Source organism: Tachypleus tridentatus, chromosome 8 (assembly GCF_004210375.1).
Source record: "Tachypleus tridentatus isolate NWPU-2018 chromosome 8, ASM421037v1, whole genome shotgun sequence".
Taxonomy (NCBI): Eukaryota; Metazoa; Arthropoda; class Merostomata; order Xiphosura; family Limulidae; genus Tachypleus; species Tachypleus tridentatus.
Window position 1 is genome coordinate 13,497,325 of NC_134832.1, and position 21,953 is coordinate 13,519,277.

Below are 21,953 nucleotides of genomic sequence, written 5' to 3' on the forward strand. Positions count from 1 at the left end.
TTAATTAAATCCAGACCTCAGGGGATAAAGAAAATATCTGAAGTATTTATATCACTGTTCTGAGGTAGAAAATAAAATAAATCGTTATATGATACAAGGGTCATAAGGGCGGATGATATGAAGTCGTATCGCGGTCGGACAACTGTAAGTCCTCGGTCTTATAACTCTGGTATGAATGGTTCAATTCCACTCAGAACAAACAACAGATAGCTTGATATAACTTTGCTACAAAAAAACACACGTAAAGTCGCTTTCAATGGGAGATAAAACATAATCAGTGAAAAGTACTGTTCATTAATAAAATAATATATGTAGAGAAGTAGACAAAAAAATTCTAAATATGTGTATTTTGTTATTATATACAATTATACGCTAGTAAGAGCATGAAAGTACAAAAAATGTATAGCTCTAAGAAAGTTGTTAATATATGAAAGACCTCCGCTGGTACAGCGGTAAGTATTCAGATTTACAACGCTAAAATCAGGGGTTCTTCTCTGTAGACACAGCAGATAGCCCGATGTGGTTTTACCATGAGAAAAACACACACACGCACAATATATGATTATTCATAAAACTAATAGTGCATATAAATAAAAATATGTACACTTTTTAAATACTCACTGTTATTTTTATTACACATTGCATGTCAAAGTAAATCTATTCCAGTCATCTCGCTACGTGTGCAGTAGCTCTTTAAACTTCAACATGTTATGTTGCAACACATTCACTGTGACTATTGCATAGACAGTAAACCCACATCAAACGGTCATCTGAGGTAGGACTAATCACAATCATAAGAATTCTTTGCAGGTTTCTTCTAGATTCACATAGAAAGAACTGATGTTTCAACAATGGCATCTATTACAATAAACTATTTCCGGATAAACTACTTATTACAGAGTAAATTGGGTTATGGCGACTATTTTTACCTGCTAGTGAAATTAATAACAAAACGAAAAGAAAATATCTCATTTTTTTAGGTCATAAAGTTTGAAGTTCTATTTGACAATAACTTCAGTTCTTGTGAAAACTTCTCAGAAAAGTAGTTTTTACCAAAATGCGAGTTAGGAACAGATTGTAATTAAAATAAATAGTTAATGACGCTTATCAAATTTATATTAATTCTTTATAAAATTGAAAGTTGATGCTTAACACTTGCCTTTAGACCTGACTTATCTTCTTGCCTAATTTTCAAAAGTTTCCAAAAAACACGTTTAATGCTGTATAAATTATTTTTAAGTTTAATGTATGTGATGCAACATTTTAGTAAAAGTATTACGATGTTTTAATACATATGACTTAAGACTCTAATTTTGATATAAATGACTTAAATTTTTAGTAAGAATATTGCTAGGTTTTGATTCAAATGATTTAAGACTGTGGTAAAAGTACTACTACGTTTTGATATAAACTAACAAAATGACGTTTCTTTTTGCTCTATACAGAACCTTTATGAATTACAAAAACTACTTTGCTTATGATACCTTCTCGTAGACCTGAAGTGAAATGAACATAAATAAAATCACTTCGTATTTAACTCCAGTTTGCTAGTTGTGACCTATTCAATTCTGATCCATCAAAAGTCTAGAGAACATTTCTTTTTTGTACAAATGCATGTGTGACAATAAAGTTTTGAGTAGAAGCTTTATCATACATTTGGCGTATAGTTAGTTTCAAAAGACGCCTTATAATGTCTACATTTCAGTTTAAAAGGTAAAGCTATGTTATCCTTTTTGTTTCTATACTAATATACAGGTCTTGCTAAGAAAGACAAAACATTTTATACAAAGAAATAGAGCTGAAGTACAAAACAATACATCTTGCATTAATAAGTTTCCTCTTTGTTGTGTTTTTGGTAAATGTCGTTTCAAAATAAAAATAGCTGAGAAGAAAACAAGACTGTTCGAAAAATATAAGTTCGTGGGTATTTAAGAGTTTCGAGTTTTGTGTAATTTAAAAAAAAATAGTGGAAGTTAAACTGATCTTTAACTGTATGTCATCTTTATGTGAAACAGTCTCTCTCCATGCCTCTTATTTCAGTCATTTCTTACACTGTTGTCACAGCAGTGCTACGACTTGAATTTTTAATCTTTATTTCACGATAGGGCCTGTTTATTTTAGATGACTAGTCCTGTTTTTTGTATAAAACGTGTTTTAATTATAAGTAAAATGCATAGAGTCCATAAACTTTGAGTTGTCAAAAATTAAAATGGTGAATCGACTTAGAATAACTGAGATTTAGGCTTAAGTTATACTCCCTGTAATTGAACAATGTTTGTCGTAAAAATGAAAATTGGATGCACATATCAAATAGCTTCAACTGTCACCATCTCAATAAATAATTGTAAATTACAACTACGTCTATACCACTTCTCCGTAGATAAGCCCTGCATAACTTTATTGTTGCTGTTAGTGTGCAGGTAAACATCGAACAAACACCGAATTCTGATGACGTCGACATTGATAAAACAGTCGAATTTTTCAAACATTTTAATGAGTCTTCAAACTGCCAGAACGTCGAACTAATAGTGAAGAACGAGATGAAAGATTCATCCGTAAAGTCACCACTAGACTCACGTCTAAATTCCAAATGCATATTCACAAGCGACTAGTCAGTTATAAAGTTAGCTGTACAACAGTTGCTTAAAGACAGTGTTATAGTCACGAGATCATCCAGGTATAGTAGTTCCACCTAGTAGACTGTTATGTATAACATCATCACCATATGTCATCCATGAGATGGGTGTTTGCTTCATAACTTATTAGAAGCAGTAACCAGTCAACTTTTGGCATTCTTTGAACTCTGGCCTCTAATGTTGTATGTCTGTCATGCATAAATATGCATTAATGGAAGAAATGTTTCATCTTTTGTGAAGGTTCGAGGGATTAAAACCAATAGAGATCTTTGCCGGACTCTTGTACTTGACCTTCGAAACCTGCAAAGAGATAAAGTTAGGTTCGTTACTATCAATTATCAAAACCTAAAACAGAGACGAGACTAGCATACAGGGTTGACTACTTTATAATGAAATGATATTGAATATGTAAATCTACAACTCACATGATAGTCGCATTTTACATAAAGTCACGGTGGAACAAATGATAGGGAAACTACATTTTATTATTGTTTCGCAAAGCGTATGCAGATGCTGTAATTCCAGGAAAAATTGATCGCTTGTGGGATGGGTTTCTTACAACATTCTTCGACACAAAATATTCATACACTCAGATCGTTAAGGTGGGTTTGGATCAGGGATCTATAATTTCGAAGACGAGGATATCCATTGTATTTAATTGCATTGAAAAAAAAACAAAGGAATATCGATTACCTCTCAATACCAGGACCATTGAGAAGGCGACCTGCAACAAATTGTACTCCAGCTATGGTAAGTCATGGGCAAAAGCCATTCTCGTACCTCAAAGAAAAGTACGCAATCAAGAAGGATCCTCATCTGAGAGGTAACCCATATTCCTTTGGGTTTTTTTCAGTGCAGTTAAGTACAATGGATAACCTCGTCTTCGAAATTATAGATCCCCGATCCAAATCCACCTTTATGATCCGAGTATATGAATATTTTGTTATCGAAGAAGGCTGTAAGAAACTCATTCCACATCGTCGTCCTCTTAAACTAGATCGATTATCAAAAGCTTGAAAGAATGATGTGCTTTGGACATGACAGCCTGAGAACGAAGTCAGAGCCTTTCGCAATGGAAACTCACGCTGCAGAACCATCATCAAACTGCATGATCGTCATGATCTGGCATGACCACGTGGGTATGGCACTCATCTTGCAATCAGAGGGTCGCGGGTTTGAATTCCCGTCAAACCAAATATGCTCGCTTTTTCAGTCGTGGTGGCGCTATAATGTTAAAGTAAATACCACTATTTGTTGGTAAATGAATAGTCCAAAAGTTGGTGATGAGTGGTGATGAATAACTACCTTCTCTCTGGTCTTATATTACTAAGTTAGGGACAACTAGCGTAGACAGTTCTCGTGTAGATTTGAGCGAAATTCAAACAAACAAACAAAGCATGATCGTTATATAGAGCATAATCAGACGTATCGTCATGGACTATAACTTTGTGAGGCTTCAAAATCGTTTTAATATAATGTACCCAAGCTTCTGTATCTTCTCTTTATGAACTTTACATGAGAAAGTCGACTACAAATTGAAGCATTTATAATAAACGTAAAATAAAGGTAGATTAAGCAATTAGTCAGCGAAAATGTTTCATAAATAGAAAATAAAAATTATGAAGTCTTTCTTTTTGCGAACTTTATTTTTTTAAATACAGCTTTCAAACTTATACTATAATGTAGTAAAATAATTTCGGGTCAAATTCAAAGGTTTACAACAAAAAATAATATAAAACATATGACTCATCTTGAAAGATAAAGTTGACGCAACGTGAAACAAAGAAAATATGAAAGCAATGCTTTGTGCTTTTTTTTTTAGCAAAGCCTCATCGGGCTATCTGCTGAGCCCACCGAGGGGAATCAAACATCTGGTTTTAGCGTTATAAATCCATATATTTACCACTGTACTAGCGGGGGGCATTAAAGAAATAAAGCTGTTATTTCGTATGTTAAAAGTAGTAAATAAACAAACAATTTAAAGAAATGACGTAATTAGAAATTTGTTTTTATCTTTTGGATATTTGGGCAAAGATACAGAAGCGCTTTATGCGCAGATTACTCCTGATTTTGAGCTCGTAGACTAAATTTCCCAGTTAGTCAACATTTTCTACTGCCAACTAGTTAGCTATTGAAATTGAATAGTTGTCATCACTCTTAGGACACACCCACTGCTCCAAAATGCGGAGCGTAATTTTTCCACAATGGACGTGAAGTATGAATTATCTGATTCACAGTTCCGCACGCTACTACACAGCCACACCTCGCTCATAGACAAAAATACACAGAGGTTTGGATAAAAAGAAAATTATCCTTAATATGCTTTGGGAGAAGCTTGTAAACATGCCTTTTGTTTCATCATGTAGACCTAACAATCCCAGGATGAAACATATTTTATCTGTGTAGGTCGTTGTGTTCTGAGATTGCTTTGTAATGAAAAGCTGTTTTACTTTCTTCACCACTGTACGACTGGTAGATGGTCGAGAAATAGCCTATTTCCTTCTTGCTGGGATCCGCCTTACGTTGTTTTATCTATAAGATTCAATATTACAGATATCCCTTTCTTCCAGACCATAAACATTTCACGGCTTGTATGAAGAATAGGAGTCGTCGTCATGGGACAAGTTATTCGATATAATCCTATCAGAATAGAACAATTTCAGGCACCATATACACTTACTTAGAAGTAACCATGCGTGAATATAATTACAACAAGAGGGTCAAGCCTTTTATCCCATGTAGTTAAAATATTTTGGAATGGAGGATAGCTAAGGGCAAAGTGATAGAATATACATATTGTTATTATAAGTTGCGAATAACACTTTGTATCTGAGCACATATATGTAGATGTACAATAAATGTTAGTTTATCGCGAATTTTTTCGAGAGACTGAACTATGATGACAGATCAAATAGAGTGTTCTCTATTTACAACAAACTTTCATTTTTACAATAAACTAAGATAATAAGGAGTACGTAAGGATCCACACAATTTATTTATATGAATTTATATCTATATATACATACGTACATTTACAAACATAATTTAAGAAATACTGGAGATATATTATCGAAGGAACCCACCATTAACGTATGTCAACAAAAATATATTCCAAGTAGTAACGCTAATTTTAACTTAATTTTCCTTTTAAATTAGTTATCAAATAGTGTAACATAGTAGAGATATTCTTGTATGTAAAATGGCACACCACCATATCTTTATAATCATAATACAACTTGGTAATGTTACAAACTAGCTACAGTTTGTACTATATTCTTGGGATAGCTAGAAGTCTTTACTTAACAGTAAAACAAGGTTTCATTCATCTGTCGTTTAAATTGATGCAATGCTCTTTTAATACTTCAACCTTGTTTACGCTCACAACGCTCTTGGAACATTTAGCTGCCTTTCGAATGAAGAGAAGACATTGTTGATATGACAGTACTAACTGTTTTCAGCCCCTTTAGGGTATTCCACTCAATTTTATTCCAAAATGCATCTTGAAAATTCAATTTCTCGGTTAAACGCCTATTTAAAATAGGTTAAGGTGTGAAAGTTCTGGAGATATCGTTTAGTCTGGAATATCGATTAAAAGTGCAAAGTATTTCGTGTATATTCACTACTATCCCTTAGAGAGCCCCATAAATATTTTATTATCCATCAGTAGATGTGTCTTCATTTCTTAGTGTGTAATACATACTCCAATGTACATCATTCTGATCGAATGTGGAGAGAGGAAGCATGAAGTGATGGTGTTCCTTGCATGCTGAGAACACGATGGACGAAAGCTTTGGTAAAACATTGTAATTAATAACCCAGGCGAGGGTGAGGAAGGGCCCTCCAACGGCAGATTTAATTATCTAACATTCCACACTGAGTGTGACGTATGGTTAGGTTATGTCGTTTAAAAGAGCGCATATGCTTCGTGTACGGTCTCATTAGAGGCTGTAAAACATTACCGCTATACCTTTTTTAAAGTAACTCGTATGTACACACATTTATGAAGTGCAAAATTGTACTTAATGTGTAATGAGAATTGTACGCCGAAGTCAAAATAATCTCATAAAGATATTGAAAAAATTCGTAACTTTAATATCTTAAACAAATCTGTTATCAGATCGATTAAATACAACAGTATAAAACTATAAAATAAATCATTCTCTTTGAAGCTGCGGCAAAAATATAAACGCATTTTAATCAAAGTGTATCTTTATAACCAATATGGTCACATAAAAAAACAATTATTTAATAAACGCATAGACTTAGAACGTTAGTGTGCAAGCTTATCTATTCTTGCTTATATAAACCGGAAAACCCTAATACTTATCATTCTTAAGAGTCGCAATTAATAAAACCAGGAGGAATCTTAGCTTCGAGAAATTTAAATTCTTTCACTTTTTCTAAAGTTATGCTTATGTAATCTTCCCTAACCTCAACTTTCGAAATCATAAATAACTAATTAACCGTTACTATCATTTCCTTCAGCAACTTTAATCATATTTTACCTCCGAACTTATAAGTATTGGTTTGGTTTGTTTTGATTTTCACGCAAAGCTACATGAGGGCTATCTGTGCTAGCCGTCCCTAATTTAACAGTGTAAAACTAGAGGGAAGGCAGCTAGTCATCATCACTCACCACCAGCTCTTGGGCTACTATTTTACCAATGAATAGTGAGATTGACCGTCTCTTTATAACGCCCACACGGCTGAAAGGGCAAGCATGTTTAGTATGACGGGGATTCGAATCGGCGAGTCGGGTACATTAACCACCGGGTCATGCCGGCTCACTTATAAGTAACCTAATTTGAATCTGTCATAAGCTTTATACGTCACTTAACATAAGGATCAGATTTCAAATAGTTTACTTATACACTTGTAATGAGAGAACCCGTCAAACAACAGATATAACATCTGTGTGTGGGTACCTGTAATCTATGAAGAAGAAAAGTATTAAACAATTAGCACGGCCTATCCCATGACCACAGACTCAACACTAGTTGGCAACAGTTGTTATTGAACTTCAGTTGTTTCTTGTTTGTGTGTTTGTGTTTTTCTATAATTAGATGCGTATTTATTAAGGTACAAATTTTGTTGATTAAATGACACAAGGAAGAAATTTTGTAGCTTTTTATGGCTCATAAAACATTACATTGTGTGTTTGAAGGATTGAATTCCCCTAAAATCAGTATTACTCCTTAACAAGTGATAAATTTAATGATAGATTGACTTCAAATTTATTTGCAGTATGTCTACGGATTTACAACGGGCAGAGCATGAGGAGTCCATTATGTAGCTTTGTTCTTATCTTCAAAAAGCAAGAATCTCACTTATGTTTTAGTATTTTAAACAGCTGGTCTTCCTGAATAATTCACAAGCATAAATCAGTAGCATCCACTGATGCCTGTTCTCAAAATTTCTTTGTAAATATCAGACTTCATTGTGTCTGAATAGGTTCAAGTCATAATTACGTTCGGTTTTCCCTTAAAATTGTGTAGAAGTTGCCGTTTATATTATAATTCAGGCATTCATGTATTAGATACTAATTACATCAGATGAGCATTGGCATGTCTCATCTGTTTCCCTTTCTCATCCACTCGTTTAGTAAGTATGCATGTGAAGAGTTATTAGCTGTTATCTGTCTTCTAAACGGAAAATATTCAGTAAAAATTGTCCATTTTCGAAACATAAGCTCCAGGGTAAACAAAAACATTAAAACATTAAGCTGATTATTTCTGAGGTGTTTTTTCTACAACAGAAAATAAAACGTAAAAAAATAAGAGCTATGTCATAAGTTGCAGAATTAATAAAAGCATTAAGAATTAATCTGATGTTTTCTAAAACGTTAATTCAAAGTGAAGAAAATTGATAGTTTTTTAGACACTAGACGCAAAATTACAAAAAAGATACATACTAAGAAATAAACGTATGTTTTTTTTTGAGATATTAGTCCAAGAGTAACAACAATTACATTAGAAAGGAAACGTGTGTTTTCTTAAACATTAATCCAGAGAGAAAAAAAAACTAATTATTTTTTCATCTATTAGGCCCAGAATTGAAGAAAAAACACATTAAAATGTAAACACGTCTTTCTAGAAAGTCTAAAGTGAACATCTTATTATTTCTAATGCATTAGTTCCAAAGTAACAAAAATTACATTGAGAAGTAAAAGTATGTTTTCTGAAACATTAGTCCGATTGAACCAAAACCTGATGATTTCTGAGGCATTAGTCCCAGAACATAAAATCTCATTAAGAAGCAAAGAAGTAATTTTTCAGATACTATTGAAAGAATGAACGCAAGCATTAAAAAATCATTGATAACATCTGAGACATTAGTTCCAAAAGAAACAAATATATGAAGAAATAAATTAAAGTATTATATAAAAACTGTTATACAATAAACAGAAACAAATTACGAAGTAAATATTTCTAATGTCGAAAGTCAGGTTCTTGGAATTCTTCACAGTACGGTATTCATGTTTAGAGGAGTATTTGGACAAAAACTTTATAATATAATTTATAAATACTTAACGTCTAATCAAAACGTCTTATAGTCTTTTGTCATATTTTATAGCACTGCTGTCATAATCTTGTAAATATCTACAATAAATACAGAGGACGTATTACTTCAACAGCTTTGACATACAATGCATCATGAGTTAGAAGTTTTAAAATAACTTTTTTAATTAAAATTGTTTGTGTTTGTTTGGAATATCCATATCACTTTTCATCTAAGTGTAAAACAGTAGAAATTTTAATTTGGAAAATGGTTTGGCCCGGTTCATTTCCTGATATTCATGCAAATACAAACAAGAGCTGTTTAACACTTCCTAATTTTGAATTATCATTATTTTTTGTTCAATTTTCTGTAAAGCTACTCATTGGCTATACGCCCTAATTTTGAACTAATATACTGAAGGGTACACAACTAATCAACACCATCCGCCGCCAACTCATATGCTACTTTAATAGAATAGCAGGATTTGAACGTCACTCTTATAATACACCTCCGACCCTAAAGTGCAGAGGTCGATTTCTTTTTTCCTAAGTAACGGGTTGTTAATCATAGGTCCAGAGACCAGCACACTAATCATTAGGCCATACTACGTGTAATATGAAAAATATAAATAATATAACTAACATTAAATGTTAATGATATTAAGATTGTATTAAACTCTTAAGTCTTTACATCAGTAAGACTTTCAGTGAATTCTTTTGCCAAATATTCATTTTATCACAATACGAAGCTCAATGCAAAATTTCCAGTACCGTAGGAAAGTGTACTTTCTTAAGTATAGATGCTAAAAGTCGAACACCACCTTATTTTACAGATTACATAGAAATGAATCTAGATTTTATATCATTATAATCACATGGATTCTCAAAATCAAACAGCACCTTATTTTATAGATTATATAGAAATGAATCTGGTTTTTATATCAATATAATCATATAGATTCTAAAAGTCGAACACCACCTTATTTTATAATTATATAGACATGAATCTAGTTTTTTATATCAATATAATAAAAAGCCTTATACTTTTTCTAATAATAATAATGATTTTTTTTTGCAAAACAGAATGATAACTAATAGTTTGAAATCTTATGTATAGGGGTGAATTGATGGAATGAAATTATTTAAAAAATGTCGTACAGTACTTGTTCAAAATGCACATTGAAACAGAATTTACAAAATCTAAAATAAAATAGTGTATTGGTTAAAATAATAGTTATTATTCTAGCTTTGTACATTTTACAGAAACCAAACAATAATCATTAAGACAACTCCAAAGCTGAGTTAATAATCTTCATAATAAAATTCCTCTCGTAATAATTACACATCTTTCTTTTATGTGTACAAAACTTAAATTATCTACGACCTAAATGTATTCATTACACAAAATATTGACTTTAATACCCATCATGTACATTTTTGTTAGTAATGTCGTGGAAAACAAAGTGTGGCTAGTTTGCTACGTGCGCTGGGTTTCAAATTACAAAGATTTGTAGTTTCTTTGTAATATAAAATGTTTTTATACTAATTTTTGTTTAATACCCGATAAATTATACAACTTATTTCAATGTACAACTTTATTATAACACTAAGCAAAACAATGATTAGTTTTTACACGATAATTTCCAGAACTTCATTTCAATTTATATGAGCTATCTGTGCTTTATCCAACACGGGTTTCTAGATAACCGCTGTACCCCTGGTGGGCTTCAATTTGTATGTATCTTCTATTTTGAAGTTTCTATTTTGCTATCTAGAATTTTGAACAACCAAACCCAATAGTTCAAGACGGTTAACTAAGATCATAAAATATACTAAACTTAACTAATTAAACACAAATTAATACTTGACACGTGAATTTTGTATCACATTTGGATTTCACATCATCTATGTTTTGCGTGTATGTGTGCTTTGTTGTTTTTCACTTACAGCGTTTTGGTACAGACATAGGGCTTAACGTACAGATATTTAATAAAAGCGACACGTGCCCGTTGCACGGTTATTGATGTAACCAGCTTCTAAAATCTACTTGTTTGTCACTAACAGCTCCGCGTCGGTGGATCTCCAAAGTTCACATCCGCCACCGCCGATCAATAACGACGGGGCTCAGACTCACTTCAATTAAAGAACGATTCGGTTTCACAAGCCAACCTAATAGAAAGTAATAGGAAAAGCTCTTGCAGTCGTTCGCAAGCTATTGCGGGTAAATGGCAGAAAATTGGATCAGAAGTCGTTGCTTTGAGTAAGCTTGACGTTAAGTCGTGCTTTGACGCATATTATACTGTGAAAGTTGGATTTACTCAACAGAGGAAGCTCCAAGAAGCTGATTTTGAACAGAAGAAGGCAAAAGGATAAACACAGATCTAACAGACTGGTAATAAAAAAAAAACTCACATTTTATGGGAATTAAAATGTGCGTTTTTTGTTGTTGTTACTTTTCAAAATTAAAATAATGCTGATATAGTTATTTTCTCCCTACAAAAGTCGTACTTTGTTTTGTTATGAATTCATAACAAAATCACATTTTAGTTTCCCTGTTTGTGGTAGCGAAATACAAACATTTCTCTGAGAACCATAAATTGTTTCTTTAGAGTTCTTAAAGCGAATTTTATTTCTAGAAATCAGTAAAAATAAAATTTTTTACTTGTCATTATTTTTCTCATGGGAAGAATATAAATTTTAATACCATTTTTTAAAACATGATTATATTATATAACAGCTTCATCTGTTACAATCAGCAAGTGTTTAAACGTACAGGTTAATCGGATTATAATAAACATAATCCACGTATAGATGTTGCTTGTAGATAAAGTTTTCTCCATCTTCTAATTTTCCAACTTTGAAGTTTAATATCTACAAGTCTGGGTGTATAAAATATTCAACAAAATTCGCCAAAAAACGCATGACCTTTTTCCCTTTCAAATAACAGACACATCTTTAAGTTGCAGAAACTAAATTACTTATTTGAAACCAAGTGGATGTATATTGTAAAGCAAATGTCGATAACCCTTATTTATAAACGCTTGTTGAAGACAAAACGTGGGTGTGTCATAAACCAAATTTAGACACCAATTATCTATAAATGTTTGTTGGAGATAAAGCGTTGACATGTGTTACTTTCATACAAAAGTGTAGATACTCTAACCTTATTTGTGATCGTTTCTTACAGACAAAAACTGGATAGTATTATCTGTTGGTGTTTGGTGAATACAAAGTGTTAAAAATATGGATAACTTATGCCTATAGCCATTTGTTGTGGACAAACGAAGATTCATAACTATTTCTCGTACATGTTTTGGTTATTAATATTGTTGCAGTCTTTTGAGTGGAAAAGTAGCTTAATATGTGTTTTGTTTTGTTTTTCAGAATACTAGTATGAAAACTGAAACATTTCTGTAATTCTGAGATCCATATGCAGTATGCATAGATATGTACACAAGTAAAAGTTACTTTGTGGTTTGGTTACACTTTCTCTATTGTGTTTGTTTTTAACTTTATGTTGCACAAAATTTTCAACATATATCGGCGTCACTAAGCCAACTTTACTCTAAATTCACCATTATTATTTAAGCACCACGTCGATGATTCAGGAAAGTCGTATTGTAAATTAAACTATAACCTTGATCTCCAGAAAATTTACGCGGTGTACACGTAAAGAGAGTAGCACTATTATTCGTACTGCAAATTCTATAAATTGATGTTGTTAAATCTTTAATATCCTAAAAATTACTTAGTTGGATAGAATTTCACTTATCTAGCTAAATAAAATTCCGTGATTTAAGACAAACATAGTAAGCGAAGTGTTACATACTTTGTATATTTCAAACAATAGATATATAGTTTGATAATTTCAAAGCAAGTTTTGTTAATGTATAATTAAAACTTAATAAGAAATTGACCACGCTAATAAATAAGGGTTAGCAAAAGATGTATCACACAAAGTATTAAACAAATTGTTCAATTAATATAAGGTTTAAACTACAAATAATAAATAACACCACCATCAATATTTAGCGCATGCGTGTTAGTATTAGCCCATCACCGTAAGTCTCCATGGAAACAAACAATAACAATGCGACACGTACTGTGTGGGTTGTCATCACGTGCACGTCTCAACGGTATGAACGAGGCGCGTGCATAGCTTGTAACTTGTACAGTTCATACATGTAGCCGCTGTTCCCAGGATCTACGTCAGTATAAAATAAGGAAAAACACTGAAAACTGTAACTCTCAGGAAACAAGAGCAGGATATAACTTTGAACAAATAATCTTCACCTGTTTAAGGCCCAACCTGGTGAATGTTCACAAAACTCCTAAAATCACATTATTTTATATATATATATATTTACTAAACAGATATGTTTAGATTACACAAACGAAATGGCTAATATGATACAGTGACTTCACTTTAAATACTACTCGTACGATACACTAATGTCCCTTCAAATCTCGTTTATATGATACACTTTACACCTTATTTTTGTAAATAGCAAAAAAATCAACGATATTCTTCAAGGATGGTAAGGAAATAAGTTTGTTGGAACGATTAGATGTTTTAAGATTTATTTTGTTTTGACCAAAGTTACAACTCAGAATATAAGACAAAACATAGGAATTAATAATCTACCAATTTCGAACTTCACTTCGATAATGAATTAAATATAAGTGTTTTCAGATGTATATAAAGATAAGAAGAAGAAAGGTTTACAAACTAGAGTGTTATTACTGAAAGATAAACGCCGTTACAAAACTTTGCAAGTTTCAGTTTGTTGCTATTTTGTTTTTTTTCTTGTCCAATAAAGAATGTTCATTATTTTCTGTACATATCTGTGTAAGTTATCGATACATAATCTTTAAGTGGTGTTTCTGATCAGATAAATGACTTTAAGAGATGTAACATGTATCAACATGTGACTTTAATAAATGGGATATTTCAAACGTGGGATTTAGAGAGGTAATCTTTAAACACATGGCTCTCTAACATGTGGCTGTTAAATGCATGATTCGATACATCTAAGTCTTCACGTATATGTTAGATGAGGGTAAAACTTGCAATGCTGCAGCTAACAATGTTAGAATTACGTAACGTAACAAACAAACGTAATAGTTTATTAGTATATTCATAACACTTACTTAGTAACAAGAGCAGCTCATAATTAAAGAAAGATCCCTAAAAGTATAATATGCTCCATATTAGTGTATATATGTATATATTAATGAAACTCCAACGACAACCTCCTTCCATAAGATCTCCACTAACAAAATCAACCATCAGTACAACTGAACTTTTATGTGTTAGTATATACACAACAACGTGTATTACAATCAATTTTAATTCCTTTCTATTTTGTTACTGTCTGAGCAAAAGCACATTCTAAATCTGTCCAAGGAAAACTCATCTATTCACTTTATCAAAACATAATAATATTTCACTTCAAAAAGAGATCATACCTGGTATGCTTCCCATTGTACCATAGGTGGCAGTGTAATTCGACTCCATGTGTCCAAGATTATGCGTGAGTGGCTCGTGGTACCTCGGCGCGCCCCACGTATCCGTGTTTTTTTCCAGACTTGCGCAAGGTGCTGATCCATGGGTGAGTCGAGAGGACCTCATCGAGGGTTGAAGTAAAAGTGAACCATACTGGTTAAACATGTTCCCCGTAGGGACAGAAGGCATTCCAGTATATGTTAGTTCGTGCATGGGTCGATGAGAGTAAGGGTTAGCGGCTTGTGCATGTGAGGACAACGTGTAATGCCAAGGGTCGTTCTGATGAATTCCCGGGTGAAGCGACCCCGAGTGGTAAGGATCTGTGGCATAAGACAGTTCATGATGATTACCAGGTGTCATGGTTGTAGGACCAGATATAGGATGTGGTGGCTGGTAGTTACTGTTCCAAAAGGAAGGCGGAAAGTTACGTTGAGACATTGGTGGACCGTCTATAAATTAAAATAAATTAGTAAACTACGAAAGAAACTGAACAATGAATTTTAATCAGCTGTTGTTAAAGGAAAAAGATGACAATAATTAATAAATACAAACTGATAAATTAAGGTAAAACAAACAATTTTCGAAATCAAAAGGAAAGAACGTGCAATGTAGAAATGAACTAAAAACATGTAGAAAAAATCATTCCTAATCAGGTTGTTGAAACATGGCATGTGAAATCTAAAATATTAATCTCGAATTAAATACAACTATAATGTTTAAAAGTAATCATTCCTGCTTTCATTAACTTTAAGTTTTTATAACAATCCAGATAAGATAAACTAACAGAAAAAAGTTTTCTTTATAGTACTTGTATTAGACAATTAATATAAAAATTAAATCAGTATATATGAATGTATATATATATTATTTTATTGGTAACACAAAGATGCAGGATTAAATAATAGATCAACATTCATTTTCTACTTAGTAAACACATACCTATTATACCTCACAATATTTATTTCATATAATAACTTTGTGAAATTAATAAAAACAATCAATATAGAATGTACCACTCCCATTAGAAATAGTTCAAATACATAGTTTAATGAGGTCTTATGCAGTATACAGTTAAATTATAATAACAGTAAGCAAATAAATTAAAGAAGCTAGTGTTTCATATTACATTAATCCAATAAAGAATATAGTTAATTTAACACTGTTCTTACTTATAATGTACTGATTCATCAGTTGGGTACCTCTGCTATGACCTGAATAACATCTCGTGAAATTTGTCTAACTCCATATACTAAGCTAACAATATAAAATTGTTTTCAAGCAAAAGCATTTATAGTAAAAAAAGAAACAAATTTATTATATTAATACATTGTATATATTAAACAAACAATACTAATAACAAAAGTAACAATAAGTAAAAAAATACCTTACTTAAAGGTTATAGACTACTAGATATCAAAAAAGTAGCTTAGAAAACAGCTTTGGAATTACGAATTCGAGATACCAGACAAAATAATCAAACTCAATTGATAAGTTATAGCATAATACCAACAGTGACCAATACGCAAGTCAAATTATGCCATTAGCAAACATGTAATTTTATATTCAACAGTTCTTATAATATTGATCGTTGAAACTTAGAACTCACACTTTCCTTATTTTCAGGGCAATACTTCTCTCCTCGTTTACATATTTCTTCTCGCGTTTTAATTGAAAACGAAAATAGACGAAAGAAACTGAACCAAAACCGACAGAACAAGACATATTTGTTTTAGTGTCGTTTCTATTTAACCTTTTCCTTACATTTCTTACCTATAATTACTAGAGGGACACTCAGTAGAGCGCTTACATCTGCCACGAAAAGTTGATGATATTCGACCCTCAAAAAATAGGTACATTTTTATCCGTTTTTTACGGATAATTCTTAGCAGTATAAAGAAGAAGAATATTTTACATATTTTCACCAAATGTAATTAAAACCCGATCATTTTTACTATGTCATAACGCAAAAATAGTGTAAAAATCAGTTTCCATGTTAAGTTAAAAGATTTTAGATTTTGTTGATCTTGTTGTAAACCTTGACCTTCCAAAAATAAACAGTCCTACTTTAAGTTATAATCCAAATGTACCAACTTTCGTCGAAATCCATTCAGCTGTTTTCGAGAAATCTTGCTGACAAACACACGTAAACGGATGTGAAAACATAACCTGGGACTTCTTGAAAATTTCTACACAGCGATCTTTTTTATTATTTTTTTATAAATTTTATTTGCACGTGTGCTGTATGATTATATTTCAGTTTCCCACTTTTACATTAATTCGGTCAAACCCATCATTACATGCCCATGTTTGATTTCGCTAATATTAGTCTACAACTACAAAATAGGAAATAAATCCTAATTAGTATCACATATCTATAGCTATATAGATATATATAAAGACGAAATGTGTGTTTATTTGCACCCTAACTCCTCTGAACTTATTAGGCCAAGTTCAAACAAAATGAATATTTAAATATTATGAACTATGAGAAATGTTCTAAGAGGGTGAAAAATGAACTTAGCTCTATTTATATTATTGTAAAGCTTATTGGTTAGTTACTCCTAGTCTATTGTATCAATCTCAAACAATCTTGACAGGTTGACAATGTTGAATATTCTAAAGGGAGTCAAAGTCAAAGAATGAAACCTACTGGATTATTTTTCAAACAACCATAATTTTTCATAGACAGTGAAATGTATGGTGGAACACCTCAAAATCCTTTTTTTTTTTTTTGGTAGATGGAAAGCAAACTGTAAATGTTGCTTATGAATAAGTTATTTTAAAATTTAAGTTAGCGTTTATGTTCAAGTTATTACTTTGAAATATATGACTGCTGTTAAATGTAGATTGTTTCAATTAAGTTTAATTATTCAGCTTGTAATGCATATATGGACTTTTAATTCGTCTTTTGCAATAACTAGCCAATGTAATTCGCTTCTGAGCCCAAATTAAAATGTTAATGTCATATTTTCTTGGATATCCTTTCTCGATAGAACCAACGTCAGATATCACTAGACACGTGAAATGCTTTCAGAATTGTTCAGTAGTGTGCATAATTTTATGAATTGCCATCAACCTAAGCGTGTATCTTTGACGAAACTGATACAGATTCTGTGGTTTCAAATGAAAATCTACATATTGTTTATTGTCCAAACGTTTTACAAGCATAAGATGAACACAACATCGACAAGATTAATCATTATTTTACTATAATTTTAGTACCTCATTTTAATAAAAGTAAAAACGTATGCATAGAGACAACAATGATATTGTAACTGATTTAGAAGAATTTTTTCCTCTTGCTTCAGTCTCGAGTTTTCCTAGAATCTTTATAATTTTTATAATATATGTGCATAAAAGTAGCAACATGTCGTAAAATTGCTCATCATGGTTAAGATGTGTATACTTAATCAAATTCCATGTATAACTATTTTCCGAAACTGATAAAAAATTACCTTTCTGTAACCGGTATGGTTTTGTCCGGTTACAACTTCTAACATGTTAATTAACCACTCTGTTTAATTCGCCTGAATATTACAAGCAAGTTACTCAAAGCCATTAATCAACACAGTTGGTTTCTATTTGTTTTATTTACAAAGAGAATATACATTTAGAGAACGAGTTACAGAAAAAAACTATTTGTGTGAAAGCATAAAAGTCATTTTAGACAAGACATTTTACTATTAAAATATGTTTTGCTGTTGAAAAAATACCTACCTGCTTTATGTAAACAGGAGTTTTATAGAATTACGTTTAATTATTCTCTTAAAGCAAACAAAAATGTTTCAAATAACATTTATTCTCCTTATTCAAACCTATAACTTTAAGCCTAACAGTTCATAAAATATTAGTCTATAAACTTAGTTTTGGAACAAACTGCAACTTATAAACTTGGCGAATATAAAACGACTTATTCTGAATTTCACAATACAGATGTATACATAGATTTTTGTGTATATACGTATAGAAATAATTTTTCCATTTAATAATACACAGTTGTCATACATATATAAATTTTATATATTAGCATTTCACAATATCTATACAAAAATAAGCTTTGGCCTTTCACAATTTTATGCAAGAATGCGTTTTTATCCATTTAACAATGTTTATGTGTAGAAACAATTTGTAGCATTTCACGCTACAGTATATATATATATATATATACTGCCTTTTTGACATTTCACAAAGTATATCTAAGAAAAGAGTATTTCACTTATCACAACGAATATGAAATTTTTTGTATAAATTAAGTGAACCATACTGAACTTGTTTGAATGCTAAGCAAGCAACTTTTCTACCCGACTTAAACTTAGAATTACGCCCCACAGAAGAATAAATAAGACTGAAATAAGACTTTTAGCGTTAAGTTAATCGAGTTGCTTTTCTCTATTGCGTCGAAGAATGTGCGTTTGAAAATAAATATATTATAACCATAGTCTTTATGTTTTAAGTTGTTAAGCCTTAGTACGTAAAATGCATCTACTTTTTTGTGGTTTACCCGTTTTTGTTGGATTTTTTTTTGACTAAGTGACAAAAAACTACTGTCAGACGCCTGAGTGACTTGAAACCTTTAGTGTGCGTAGTTAATGTTATCAGTAATATTCTGAAACATTCAAAGGTTGCCGCCTTGAAAGTTAAAATTTCTTCTTTGCCATATAAATGTCGTCCACCAGAAAGCAAAAGACAGCAACAGCTGAGGGAGCGTGTACAATGTACAGAAGTATATAAAACCTCTTGTCATTCCACGCGAATACATGCATTAGAATGTTAAATTTAGACCAGTTTTCTCCTGTGAAGTAACGACAAAATGCAGAGATGATCCTGAACGATTCATGAAACGCATGTACTGTCCAGGACAGATGTGTATTCAGGGTTTTTTATACCTAAGTCCGTACATTTATTTATGTTCAAATAGAAAATCAGTTTTGTTTTGATCTCTCAGAAATAAAAACATGTTATTTTTAAAAATAGCGCATCTCTGTTGTGTTTTAAATCTCGCGCCTTAGTTACACGATGACTATCTGCGCTAGCTGTTCGTACTTTAGTAGTTTGTCAAAAGCACCCACCGCCAGTTATTGAGCTACGCTTTTACTATTGAATAGTAGGTTTTGATCATATTATTACAACGCCCTCATAACTGAAAAAGTTAGCACGTTCGGTAACGGGGATTTGAACCCTCGATCGTTTGGCTAAGTGCCTACCAGCTGGTCAAGCCAGATTTATTAGTACAACCCTACGTATGTTTCAACAACAATGTTAGATGATAATAGAAGGGATGGTTTTGCACCTCGTATGTAAACTGTAATATTGTAATCACTGATTCATGATTGTAAATCATACCTCAATGCCTATAAGATCATATTTTTTGTATAGTTAGTAAAACTTTCAGTACTTTTATCATCAGATTTTGATGAACAACTAACTCTCTCAATGTTGACCATAATACTAGAGTGTTTGTCATAAACATCATTTCTATCTGTAATGAAGAGCTTCGTAAGAGTCAACATTCATGTTTTTGTATTATGGACTGTAAACACCTCGCATCTTATGTTGTCTCCGTTAAACTTTTCTTCTGGCAGTCTTATTATTAAAACAAGAACATACTTTTTTAACAAGATATATTTACCTTACATTAACATACACATGCGCACGGGCTCAGAATCTGTCACATGCACGTTATTACATTTCAGTTTTCCACGCTTCTTACCTCTGGTGAATGCGGAGCCAGCGAGAGGCAGGGCTAACAGACAGGCGACGGTAACCAAGAGCTGCTCGTCTATCAGTTGGAACGCCGACGGTGGAAGTTTTAGTTTTGTCTATTCGTAAATGTTTCATGTTAACTGATAAAAATAAGTTTAATTTTAAACCGATAATGTAACACAATTGTCCTCAATATATTTCAGCACATAATTTTCTTATTTCAAAGATGTGAAACAAATCAACATATTACGCGGTATTTATAAATACATTTTTTTTTAAATCTTTGTCGTTAGTTTCTCAGATACTTATGTCTGTTTGCATATTCTACAACTTTTAATGTTGCTTCTTCTTGACTCCATATAAATAAGGATGGGTTGATTTTTAGTTACGATCTCTGTAGATCATTTTAATTTAATATTATGTATTTCAATAGTAAATGTTGTTGATTCTTTACAAAAACAATTCTGTTTAAGCCCTGGGAAAGAATATTAACGCAAGATGAACACGGCTTAATATAGTAAGTACTTCTTTGCCATGACACACCTACAAATACGTTTGCCAAGTTTTTCAAAAGAGGCCCCATTAAAGGTAACAAGGTAAGATACATTTGAAATTAGCCCAGCATGGCCAGGTGGGTTAAAGCGTTCGACTCGTAATCTGAGGGTCGCAGGTTCGAATCCAAATATGGTCGCCCTTTTAGCCGTCGGGGCGTTATAATGTTACGGTCAATCCCACTAGTCGTTGGTAAAAGAATATCCCAAGATTTGGTGGTAGGTGGCAATCACTAGCTGCCTTTCCCTTAGTCTTACACTGCAAAATTAGGGACGGCTAGCGCAGATAGCCCTCGTGTAGTTTTGCGCGAAATTCCAAAAACAAAACAAACATTTAATTTTTTTTTTCTTAAACGAAATTTTAAATATGTATAAGAACAATTATAGTGTCCTTTTACGTTTAAATCTGATAGCTGAAAGCTTCAAACATTGTTATTGTCTCTGAGAAGAGTCCAGAATGAAATATAAATATTTTGTATATATTTGCTAAGGTTTGGTTTATTTTTATATTAACGCAAAGCTACTTGAAAGTTATCTGAGCCAGCTGTTCCTAATTTAGTAGTGTAAGAGTAGAGGGAAGCCAGCTAGTCATCACCACTCACCGCTAACTCTTGGGTACTCTTTTACCAACGAATAGTGGAATTGACCGTAATAATAAAACGCCCCCATGGCTTGAAGGGCTAGCATGTTTTGTGTGATGGGTATTCGAATCTGCGACCTCGGATTGCAAGTCGAGTACCTTAACCACCTGGCTATGCCAGGCCCCTTGCTAAGATTAAACTGTCCCCACAATTAGAACAACAGTATAGCATTTTGTTAGCTCATGATTGTCCCGGCATGGCCAGATAGTGCAGGCACTCGACTCGCAATATGAGGATAGTGAGTTCGAATCCCGTCATGAAAAACATGTTCGCCCTTTTAGCTATGAGAGCGTTATTATATGAGGGTTAATCCACTATTCTTTGGTTAAAAAGTTGCCTTCCCTCTTGTCTTACACTGCTAAATTAGGGACGGCTAGCGCAGATATCCGTCGTGTAGCTTTTGCGAAATTGAAAAACAA

General features: G+C 32.3%; 1 protein-coding gene across 2 annotated transcripts in view; it reads right to left on the minus strand.

The window, feature by feature from the left end:
* Positions 1-606: 606 nt before the first annotated feature.
* LOC143258553 (transcription cofactor vestigial-like protein 2) overlaps positions 607-21,953 on the minus strand; it is a 37,299-nt gene continuing 15,952 nt past the window's right edge. Inside the window, exons 3-5 of one of the 2 annotated variants that reach the window (XM_076517683.1) lie at positions 14,603-15,088; positions 13,237-13,337; positions 607-2,936 (exon numbers count right to left, since the gene is read on the minus strand). In XM_076517683.1, the coding sequence (XP_076373798.1) occupies positions 13,264-13,337; positions 14,603-15,088 (560 nt within the window). In that variant the 3' untranslated portion in view covers positions 607-2,936; positions 13,237-13,263. The remainder of the gene's footprint in view (positions 2,937-13,236; positions 13,338-14,602; positions 15,089-21,953) is intronic. The other variant, XM_076517684.1, reaches the window with a different exon arrangement.